The sequence below is a fragment of the Scyliorhinus torazame genome, chromosome 1 (assembly GCF_047496885.1).
Source record: "Scyliorhinus torazame isolate Kashiwa2021f chromosome 1, sScyTor2.1, whole genome shotgun sequence".
In the NCBI taxonomy this organism is placed as follows: domain Eukaryota; kingdom Metazoa; phylum Chordata; class Chondrichthyes; order Carcharhiniformes; family Scyliorhinidae; genus Scyliorhinus; species Scyliorhinus torazame.
Genome location: NC_092707.1, coordinates 76,383,444 through 76,395,549, shown reverse-complemented (window position 1 = coordinate 76,395,549; position 12,106 = coordinate 76,383,444). Strand labels below are relative to the sequence as shown.

Here is a 12,106-nt window from a genome sequence, read left to right as displayed (position 1 = left end):
TGATTGGATGAGAGTTGAGGGTTATGGACGACAGACAGGAGTGTGCAGTTAAGGCCACAATCAAATCAACCATGATTTTATTGAATGGCAGAGCAGGTTCTGGAGGCAAACTTCTATTGCTTCGGAAAATGGGCACTGCTTGAGGTGAAGAGCAGTGATGTTCGTATCCTGGGCAATGTAAATTGGTTGAGCAAAGAATCGACCACACCTTTGCTTGGCTTTCACTGGCAACTGGGAAATTTGGCGAAACCTTAAAAAAATATGCAGCCAACATCAAAAGCAACTTTAAATTGTTTATTTCTAAAAGTTAGACCACAGTACTGAAAATATATTCTATTTTTTTTTAAATATAATGAAAATAAACAGACTTGGACAAATTATCAAACCTTCTCCAGTGGAGATATTTTGCACTTGTTAAATCTAATTGGAGGTATAAAACATTTTGGTGCAGTGACGAGACTTATTGTATGGAGTTAAATAGTTGCAAGTGATTTCTTAACCCAAAATGTGACAACACTTCCCTTCTATTCCGTGAAAATCTCATCATTGATCATAGCCGACCTGCAAAATCCATTGATACAAAAAAAATGCACACAGACCAATAGCATTGTACCATTGAGTTAATTTTGCTTGCATCTCCACATTTTCCAGTTCTTATCATTTTTTTGTTTGGTTGACATTTGTTTAATTTTTCAAACATTTTTTATAAAAAATCTTGTCACTTGCAATTCTTCACTGGATTTAAACCTAGTGCATGTGAAAAATATAACAGTAAGAGTGAAAAATTAGAAGACAGACTAGCCCAGAGGTGGCATAGGTACAATGAGCCAGAGTCTTTGCTTCTGTACTGTAAAATTCTGATTCTAGGGCAAGATAAATTACTAATCCACTGAAAAAAGGTGTAAAGTTACAAAGGGACGGTACGAAAATACAAACAGGAAGGAATGTTAACCAAATCCCACAAAATGTTTAAAAATGAAGTGTGGTTACAGCTTGCAGTTAAGAGATTTCAATTGGAGAAGAATTTAAAAGATAAATCTAGAATATTCTTTTAACCAATTGCCAAGATAAGGTACAAATTAGTAAAAGGAAAAATTTTAATTTTCCAGACCACATTTAGAGATTTGATTAGTGAAAATAAATTATTTAAAGGAACAATTATGACCGTAGTTAGTGTCTTTTGAGATAGATGGATAAAATGAACCTCCTTGTGCAATTCTGAGCCACATAATTCTTGTGAATACATGATTGGTTTTCAAAGTATACTAGAGACAAGAAGGTGGCACAACATGTGAATTTTGTTTCTCTAATTAATTGGAAGTTTCAATAACAAAAACATTTTAATCTTCAGCCTGAGTTTTGAACACATTCATGGTGTCCTACCTTGATCATTCATATGACTCTTTACAAAGTAGAACGTTGCAGAGGTTTGCAAAAGATTGATCGCTCCAGATGGCTCAATTTCTAATTGAACATATGCTAAGCAACTTACAGAAAATGTGCAAGGCTTTTTTGTTTTTAAATCACAACAAATCAAAAATACTCATTCAAATAAATCTTGGTAAAAAAAATATTAATTATCTGATATTATTGATAAGATTTTCCTCCCATCCTGTTACACTGCACTTCCAGGGGCAAACTAGAACGTCTTGTAAACCAAAAACTCTTTTATTTTCTTTGGAATGGGCAAGAGCATAACTTGGTGGGTCGTCATCACACGGCGCAGAGCGTTGCGACAAACGTGTTGCAGAGTTGGCAGCACTCTAGATATTGTCCAGAACTTAACATGACCATCTCTTGTCCTGAACAGTAGGGAGGGAAAAATGCAAGTTGAAAACTAGTTTGTATAAATACATATAATGAAGCATCTGCAGAGAGAATATATTCTAATATTTTGTCAGCCATTTTCCTCCAGAATTCACTGCCATAACAGATAGATGAATGTCGGTGGTTGTTCTTCTACTCAACTACTATCAGCACCTTCCAACAGGACAGCTAAGATTTGGGTCTCGCTAATGTCACCATTTTGGTTATATAATTAATCAATATAGTGCTCAAAAGTACACACTAAAATCCTACAGATCACCAGTTAGACCCTTTCATAATATCGAACCTCACTTACCCTGTTGCCAATACGCTACCATGTGGAGAGAACGTACAACAGAGCCCATTGGTCAGAGGAGCAACATAGATCGGCCTTTGTAAATCCAAGCACCAAATTCTCAGCAACCTAGGCACAAAAATGTTTTAAATTTAAAGTTATGATCTGCAGATTTCATATTGAACAAAGAACAGATTTGCCTTTAACCCAAGTAGCACAAACAATGGCAGGTTAGGTGGACGCCATGAGTAAATTGGCAACACAAAACTTATCTAAAAAACTAACTGCTGATTACAAATGATCAGATTTAATGACAGAAGCCCGACTTGCAGAACCTGAAATTATATTATTACTGAAGATTTCACACATAAGACCATAAGACATAGGTGCGGAAGTAAGGCCATTCGGCCCATCGAGTCCACTCCGCCATTCAATCATGGCTGATTTCAACTCCATTTACCCGCTCTCTCTCCATAGCCCTTAATTCCTCGAGAAATCAAGAATTTATCAACTTCTGCCTTAAAGACACTCAACGTCCTGGCCTCCGCCGCCCTCTGTGGCAATGAATTCCACAGACCCACCACTCTCTGGCTGAAGAAATTTCTCCTCATCTCTGTTCTAAAGTGACTCCCTTTTATTCTAAGGCTGTGCCCCCGGGTCCTAGTCTCCCCTGCTAATGGAAACAACTTCCCTACGTCCACCCTATCTAAGCCATTCATTATCTTGTAAGTTTCTATTAGATCTCCCCTCAACCTCCTAAACTCCAATGAATATAATCCCAGGATCCTCAGACGTTCATCGTATGTTAGGCCTACCATTCCTGGGATCATCCGTGTGAATCTCCGCTGGACCCGCTCCAGTGCCAGTATGTCCTTCCTGAGGTGTGGGGCCCAAAATTGCTCACAGTATTCTAAATGGGGCCTAACTAATGCTTTATAAAGCTTCAGAAGTACATCCCTGCTTTTATATTCCAAGCCTCTTGAGATGAATGACAACATTGCATTTGCTTTCTTAATTACGGACTCAACCTGCAAGTTTACCTTTAGAGAATCCTGGACTAGGACTCCCAAGTCCCTTTGCACTTCAGCATTATGAATTTGGTCACCGTTTAGAAAATAGTCCATGCCTCTATTCTTTTTTCCAAAGTGCAAGACCTCGCACTTGCCCACGTTGAATTTCATCAGCCATTTCTTGGACCACCCTCCTAAACTGTCTAAATCTTTCTGCAGCCTCCCCACCTACTTAATACTACCTGTCCCTCCAGCTATCTTTGTATCATCGGCAAACTTAGCCAGAATGCCCCCAGTCCCATCATCTAGATCGTTAATATATAAAGAGAACAGCTGTGGCCTCAACACTGAACCCTGCGGGACACCACTCGTCACCGGTTGGCATTCCGAAAAAGAACCTTTTATCCCAACTCTCTGCCTTCTGCCTGACAGCCAATCGTCAATCCATGTTGAATGAAGTTCTACAGTACTGGTTCTTTTGTCATTCATCTTAAATCAGCTACCTTCAATCAACTAAAGACGATATAAGGAAAATTTCCCTTGGTCAGTAAGTGGGATTTGAAATGCACTGCCTGAGATTTTGATTTGATTTGATTTATTATTGGCATGTATTAGTATACAGTGAAAAATATTGTTTCTTGCATGCTATAAAAACAATGCACACTCCATAGGGAAGGAAGGAGATACTGCAGAATATAATGTCACAGTTATAGCAAGGTGTAGAGAAAAGCTCAACTTAATACAAGGTAGGTCCATTCAAAAGTCTGATGGCAGTAGGGAAGAAGCTGTTCTTGAGTCGTTAGGTACGTGACCTCAAACTTTGGTATCTTTTTCCTGACGGAAGAAAGTGGAAGAGAGTATGTCCGGGGTGCGTGGGGTCCTTAATTATGCATGCTGCCTTTCCAAGGCAGCGGGAAATGTAGACAGAGTCAATGGATGGAAGGCTGGTTTGCGTGATGGACTGGGCTACATCACGACCTTTTGTAGTTTCCTGCGGTCTTGGGCAGAGCAGGATCCATACCAAGCTGTGATACAATCAGAAAGAATGCTTTCTATGGTGGATCTGTAGAAGTTGGTGAGAGTCGTAGGTGACATACCAAATTTCCTTAGTGGTTTGAGAAAGTAGTCGTTGGTGGGCTTTCTTAACTATAGTGTCGGCATGGGGGGACCAGGACAGGTTGTTGGTGATCTGGACATCTAAAAACCTGAAGCTCTCAACCTTTTCTACTTCGTTCCCATTGATGTAGACAGGGGCATGTTCTCCACTATGATTCCTGAAGTCAATGACAATCTCCTTCGTTTTGTTGACATTGAGGGAGAGATTATTGTCGTTGCACCAGTTCACCAGATTCTCATCTCATTCCTGTATTCTGTTTTGTCATTGTTTGAAATCCGACCCACTACTGTGGTGTCATCAGCAAATGTGAAAATCGAGTTGGAGGGGAATTTGGCCATACAGTCACAGGTGTATAAGGAGTATAGTAGGGGGCTGAGGACACAGCCTTGTGGGGCACCGGTGTTGAGGATATCCTTACTGATTGTGGCCTGTGGGTTAGAAAGTTTAGGATCCAGTCGAAGAGGTAGGAGCCGAGGACAAGGAGTCTGACATAGGTGTCTTTGTTATCTAGGTGTTCCAGGGTAGAGTGCAGGGCCATGGAGATGGTGTCTGCTGTGGACCTGTTGCAGCGGAAAGTGGAGAGCGTAAAGAGGCAGATTAATTCAACTGTGGCTTTCAAAGGGGTATTGGATAATTATCTGAAGAGAAAATAATTGAGGTTACAGAGAAATGATGAGGAAGTGGCACTAACGGCTGTTCTTGTGGTGAGTAGGCATAGACACAAAGGGCCAAATGGCCTCCTGAATAGCAAAAATAGTTGCAGAGTTGTGAATCCGAAGTCCCACCCGTGAACCCTGCCCCTGCCATTTCACATGGGGGGGGGGGGGGGGGGAGGAGAAAGAGAGAATGGGGCAGGTTCTAAATAACACATCCACAGTCACAGAGCTGCCTTAGTCAGATCTGACTTCTGCTTGTGGTATGTCTGTAACATGACTTATGCACTTTAGACCCAGTGGACCTGGTAGAGGGTCTAAATTTACCAATTTCTTTTTGGGAGAGGCAGTGTACCCTTTTGGATATCCTCCCAGGACATTTTTGGGAGCAGTCAGATACTCCATGCTATTGTTAAAGGTAGACATGAAAGTGCGTAAAAATAGTAGGATCTGTCAAAAGGCTTTAATCCTATCCTGCTTATCAAAAGTGCTTGCTATTTCACAGTCTGCTGATCTAAGCCTGAGGGCTACTATTATAGGTTAATGTTACATGACTTATTTCAAGGGGCAGCATATGGCACAGTGGTTAGCACTGCTGCCGACAGCGCTGAGGACCCGGGTTCGAAATCCAGCCCTGGGTCACTGTCCGTACGGAGTTTGCACATTCTCCCCATGTCTGCTTGGATTTCACCCCCACAACCCAAAGATGTGCAGATTATGTGGATTGGTCAAGCTAAATTGCCCTTTAATTGGGTATTCTAAATTTATTTAAGAAAACGTAAATGACTGATTTCACAAACTGTCACCACTATGGGGGCCTGATAGTTCACAGTTTGATTAATAGCTCCAAGTGCTTACAAGTCTTTGAAGTGGGACCATGGATATAAATGCTCATTTTCAAATGGGATTAATGCAAGTTAAATGAAGAAAATGTTAATTAGCGATAGTTTTCATTAAAACAGTGCATTGATCATTAAATACTCGAACTTTATTTAATCTCAGCGTGGGTCCGGAGGTTTGTCCATGGTGGTTACTGGGTGAATTGGCCTGGTGGAAATGAGGGCAACGGGTAGTATGCAGGGTCCATGGACTAGCATGAGCTGGTACTAAGTCAGCATAGTGGGCTATAAAGGGCTATGTGGATCAGTGGTGGTGGTGGGGGGGCATGGCGGGTATGAGGTGGCAAGGGTTAGCATAGAAAGAGAAATGTGAGAGGTGAGTTTTGGTGTGCTGTCTTTTGTTTGTTATTCAAAATAATTTCAAAGTGGCAGAGCCTTTTGCACCGTCCATGTCAGCAGCCTCCAAACTCTTTCCGGCACACAAAAATTCTAGTTCTTTGACACAAAACATCTAGTTCTTTGACTAGTAAGATAGTTTATTAACAAAATGAACATGTGGAAAGATAACTAATCAACCATAATACAAATGGTGACAGATAATTGAATTCTCCTGGAACTACTTCCAATGTGACTGTCCTCGAGTACAACTTACTACCAACTGCCAGTTCTGTGGAGTCACATGGTGGATCTCTGTCCCCACCTGCTGGTCGGAGGTCATACATAAAACTATACATTGCTGTGCATATGCACACCACCACATCCCCCTTCCTTTGGAAACGTGAATGTTTAACAAATATAACTGCTTTACAAAAAAGGTTATGCAGAATAATTTTGAACATGTTACATATACAAGTCTGACTGCTTTATAAAACATGATATGCATAACAATTTCTAACTTGTCCCTTGTACACAGTTCATTACACGTTCAGTCTTTCAAGTTAACGACACCTTGTTGGTCTCCTGAACCTTGACCGAATAAGTGATCCTGTTTAATCTTTTGAAAGACTGGTTTTCTGGCTGGTCTTGGAGTCACCACTCTTTCACCCTTTTGAAGTGAAGCTTCCTCCCTGCATGTGTTCTTGTATATTGGCCTTATTGCCGATGCCCGTGTCTTCACTGTCACAGCTGCTACCCAATCGACTAACTGTGTCCTCGACTCTTCGCTTACCCTTCCTTCTCTTTTTTTATAATCAGCTCTTTCCATCTCCTTTTCTTAGCTTCACCTGTGAAACTGGTGTGGTTCACACTCGCATCTGCCTGTCCACCTAGAGCGTCATTCTTGCCAAGGGATTAGCTGTTTCTGGATCCCTTGCTGCAATAGCTGCTTTTAGATTGTCTGCTGTAGCAGCTGTTTCTGGATCTGCTGCTGTAATTGCTGTCTCTGGGTCTTCTGCTATGAAAGCGGTTTCTGGCTCTTCTGCCACAGTAGCTGATTCTGGATTGAGGAGTTTTGGTTGATCCTGGTGCTTGCACTCGAACGCTATACTGCATGCCCATCAACTGGTGAGGCATCCAATGTTGGCATACTTTTGGAATCTTTTGAAGATGCAGGCTTGTGACTTCAGGAATGATCTGCAAACACTCACATTCTGGTCTCTTAGCTGGATCAATGTCCTCAACATCAGGTATCATTTCGTATTTTATTCTCATCCATGGACTCATCCTCACCTGATATAACCATACATACTTGGTCTGTTGTTGTAGAACTGCACAAAAATGTATCCATCTGTTCTTGCTGCATGTGTTTTGATGGACTGGCCTCGAGTATTTGGGAATCAACTGCAGGAACTTATGCCTCTGCTTCGTTTTATTGGTCCTCATGGTTATGTTTTTTCCTTTCTACGTTTTATTGGTCCTCATGGTTATATTATTTCCTTTCTACAAGTTGATTTGGCATCCTGTGCATCCTATCATTTGTACTCGATCAAAAAAGAAAAAAATCTGACTCATCAGGTTGGGACTTCATTGTGTGTATCTTGATCATTGCTTCATTTGTGAAATACTCATTTGACTCAAACTTAAACTCCAGAGTAAAACTCATTGGCTGCCCTGGACCTGAAAATCTCACCTCAGTCTTTTGCAAATGCTTTAGGATGGGCTCATTAAGCTCCTGTATAATGTCACTGACGCAATCCACATTCTTGAAGACGGTTAACCAGAATTCGGGAATTCCTATTGGCTCCTCCATCTGGTTTATCTTCTTTCACCTTGACTTTTGCTTTCATCTCATCGGATAACTGCGCCACTTCATCTCGTTGCCATTTGCAATCATCCTCTGCTGTAGTACTGTCTGGAATGTACAGCTGCTCAACAAGGTTCAGTGCCTCGCACGCTTGCACTCCCATGATGGGCCCCCGTTCCGTGTCCACACTGGAAAATGTTATGGTGTGACTTCTGTTGTGTACCTATGCTTTGAGCTCACATGCGTCCTAACATTGCAATCTCCTTCCCATTGTAGTCTCTCAGCAGTCTTGTTTGATTGATGACTCTCAGTTTGACTCACGACCTGTTCAAATCTGACAAACTGATAAGGTTGGCCCTTGCTCCAGTGTTGAACTTACATTTAATTAAAGTGCCATTGATCATCAATGGAATCGTCTACCTGGCTTCCATAGAGTCACGATCACGATCATTGCTGCTGCATCTTCTTCACTGTGCATATTCGGACTCATCGTGTCCTCAGTCGAAATCGGATCAACGGAAACAGGTCTTCGAAGCACATCTCAATCACATTAACTGATGTTTGGTCCCCAATTGGACGATAAGAACATTGCCTCGCAAAATGATTTGTTCTGCCACACTTGGAACACACCTTCCCAAAAGCTGGACATTGTCGTGGCCCATGGACATTGTCGATTGCCGCATCAGTAGCACAAAATGGGGGCTCTGACTGGCTATTTAAAATGGCCACCCACACTGGAACCGCGTTTCTTATTGGAATGAGTCACTAAGCTTGTGGCGCTGGTGTCTTCTCCCACATTGGCACCAAAATGTTTCAGGTTGAGTGTACTGATCTGCACAGCGAGCTCGCTTGCATGATAATCTTGATAGTTTTCAAATTGAAGCTCTTCTCTCAATAGCCTCTCACCTACCTAATATTCAACACCCAAATACTATCTGATCGCGGATCAGTTGACGACTTTAACTGAAATTGCATGACTGCGCCTTCAACCGAAAGTCGGTTAGAACACCATCAAAAGATTCTCCTGCCTTCTGAGTACACGTCACGCTCGAATATTTCATTTTTCTTCAGGGAAGGTATTATACATTCCGATGGCTTGAGGACCTACTACCATGAGCAGCAACAATATACATCTCTCGTCAGGTCGTGTCTGCAGGCCAAGGGCTGCAGCATAGAGTTTGAATTGCTGCTTAAAAACAGCAATTCTCATCTACACTACTGGTGACTTGAAGCTGGTAGGTGCCTTCAGACCTTCCATCTCTAACCTCAGTCTTTCTGTGCATTGATTTTCAGTTGCGAGTAGTTTACCAGGTTGGTGGAAGAATTTTCTTATTTCTTTCTTCGGTCTATTTCATCCCATCTTCTCTGTAGTTATCTTCAATTGTTCTACACTCTTGGTACCATGTTATGTTCTATGTTATGGCCATGGTAAAGATGCACACAGAACATCTAGTTCTTTGACCAGCAAGATAACAAAATTAACATGTGGAAAGATAACTAACAAACTATAATACAAACGGAGACGAATAATTGAATTCTCCTGGAGCTACTTCTAATGCGACTGTCCTCTAGTGCAACTTACTACCAACCGGTTCTGTGGAGTCAATGGTGCATCTCTGTCCCCACCTGCTGGTCAGAGGTCATACATCCAACTATATACATTGCTATGCATATCACCACAGTGGCCATGAATTCCATAGTCACCCATCCCGCCAGAACAAAAGTCCCAACTTCCAGGCTCCCAGGTTGGGTTCATGGGGCCACGAATTGTCTCAACTCTGTCCTTTTAGATCCAGGAGCAAAAATTCAGGCCTCAATGATCAGATTGTGTCCTTAATAAAAATTACTTCTACAGTTCTTTGAAATAAAAACAATCCCCCCATTTAAGAGGGCACTTTTGATCTCACCCGTCATCTGCTACCGAGGTAACATTTAGTCCTTCCTGGGAAAAGGAGACTGCTCGTACAAATCCAGTACTGAAACCATCATTAACATCCAGAGCTGCAAAGGGGGTACAATGCCTGCAATACAGGAGCTTTATGTTAAGAAAACTTGTTCTGATTTATAATCAAGGACTTTACCTAGTTTAGTGATATATTTTCATTTTAAAAAAACAATTTCTCCCCTAATTCATGGGGACGGAGGCTGCTTCCCAAAGCAGAAATCCAGCTTGTTCGCTCCAATTGGGCAGAAGCATTGGGAGACAGGAAATCCACTTGAAGATTCTGTGAGCCCTGAATACAGGAAGGTAAGTGAAGTACCGGATAGTGCTTTCAGCGCTCCCTGGAATGGCCAGGTCACAGATTCTCTAGGTGGTGGATGGGTCTATCAATGTGGCCACTAAGAGTCAACCATGTTACTGTGAATCTGGAGCCAGACCAGGTAAAAGGTCCCTAAAAGGACACTAGTGAACCAGATGGGCTTTTACGACCATCATTTCATCGTCACCATTAGACTATTTATTCCAGATTTTTACTGAATTCAAATTCAATCTGCACTGGCGGGATTTGAACCCGCTCCCAGAGTATTACTCTCGGTCTCTGGTTGACTAGTCCAGTGACAATACCACTATGCCACCGCCGCCCCTCATAAGCCAATATCATTCCGAACACGTTGCAAAATACTTGCTATATAATTTTGCACAAAATGCTTTTTTTTACCTCAACTTCATCAGGCTTTCTCCAGTGTATGGGTCCCACACAATTACATGTGTGTCATAAGATGCAGTAGCTAGTAATGCTCCACTGGGGGAAAATTCACATGATACGACATCACCACCATGTCCTTCTAGTTTCCGAATCACTTTATATGATACCGTACTCCACAGCAACACCTGCAATCATACCACAATTTCTTGGCAATGTCACAGAAAAATGTCAAATCAGAAATAATTAGCTAGCAAGCGCACTGTTTAATGTTCATACCAAAGGTATAATCAGGATAGTATTCTCAGTCCTTGCTTGCAATGAGTGCCTCAGCAAACACATCAAAATCCTGTGGGCCTACTGCCCTTAACAGAAACGTTTACACCATCAATAAGACGGATATCAGATATTGTAGGAAACTCCAATTATCTGAGATTCATCTCTCTCTCACACACATAAACAGCCCAAATTCTGTGCTGTAAACATCCAGATAGGAGACATTTCTTTAGCAGAAGGACTGATGCTGGAACTATTGAAGCCAAGACAAAATAAGTTACCTGTTCATTTCAAATCAGTTTTCAAGATTCCTTCAAATTGATAGTGACAAAATGTACCCAAGACTTGCAGTAACAAATACAAGAATTTGCATAATGTCTTTCACAGAAAAAAAACATTCAAAAATGCTTCAGGAATAATCAGGCAAAAGGATATACAAGAAGGGCTGACCAAAAGCTTGGTCAAACAGGTTTTACAGAAGGTCTTAAAAGGAGGGTTATACATATACAGAAGACCGCATGCATGTACATAATGGAATAAAGCTAGGTCTGCAAACCCATCCCAAAACAAGTCTAGCATAGGAAGTAGACTCAGTGAAATAACTGACAAATTAAAATGAAACAAAGGGGAGGCGAAAACAAAGATACTGGTTCAGATGTCTAATCTACCAAGAGAACTTTGTGTACTGAACTCTTGGGACACTGACACTGCCACGCCTTCCTATTAAAGGAACACTATGACGTTAGGTCATAACATTCATTGTTTTGCAATTCTAACTTCTTCACAGCCACAAACATCTTAGCCATTTCAGTAATGTCAGGACAGAGAAAAAAATATTGTAGAAGGTAAATGGACCAAAAGGAAAGTCTAACTAATGGAAAGAAATAAAAGACCCCGGTGCAAAAGTTAAAATTAAAATCAATCATGTACAGCACCCCAAACTCTGAAGATAGCCATCAAGAAATAGATGAATAGTCTTGCTGAACTTTATATCTGAATGCTTCCTCTGACTGTAAACAAATGCAGCCACAGCAGATGATCTAATAGGTCCAGCAAGAAAATATTGCAAATGACAGGTTCATTTGTGCTTACCCACGAGTCATAGACAACCTTTCATTTACTAATTAAAGCTGCAACTAAAGTAGAGTAGTCAGCTTTGACCAGAAGGGTGTGAATTTTCCAACCATCCCACAAATGTTAGTAATGGTTATTTATGGCCTGAAACTGGGTATGTAAGAAGAGATTGTGAACATTAAACAAAGGGAGTTAACTTCCAAATTCCT

At 41.3% G+C, this 12,106-nt stretch overlaps 1 protein-coding gene across 5 annotated transcripts in view; it reads right to left on the bottom strand.

Annotated features, from left to right (window-relative positions):
• Nucleotides 1–280: 280 nt before the first annotated feature.
• The window catches only part of wsb2 (WD repeat and SOCS box containing 2), a 50,002-nt gene continuing 38,176 nt past the window's right edge, over nucleotides 281–12,106 (bottom strand). For all 5 annotated transcript variants that reach the window (XM_072496786.1, XM_072496796.1, XM_072496759.1 and 2 more), the window contains 4 exons: nucleotides 10,563–10,735; nucleotides 9,810–9,923; nucleotides 2,123–2,230; nucleotides 281–1,802 (listed from right to left, as the gene is read on the bottom strand). In XM_072496786.1, the coding sequence (XP_072352887.1) occupies nucleotides 1,640–1,802; nucleotides 2,123–2,230; nucleotides 9,810–9,923; nucleotides 10,563–10,735 (558 nt within the window). In that variant the 3' untranslated portion in view covers nucleotides 281–1,639. The remainder of the gene's footprint in view (nucleotides 1,803–2,122; nucleotides 2,231–9,809; nucleotides 9,924–10,562; nucleotides 10,736–12,106) is intronic.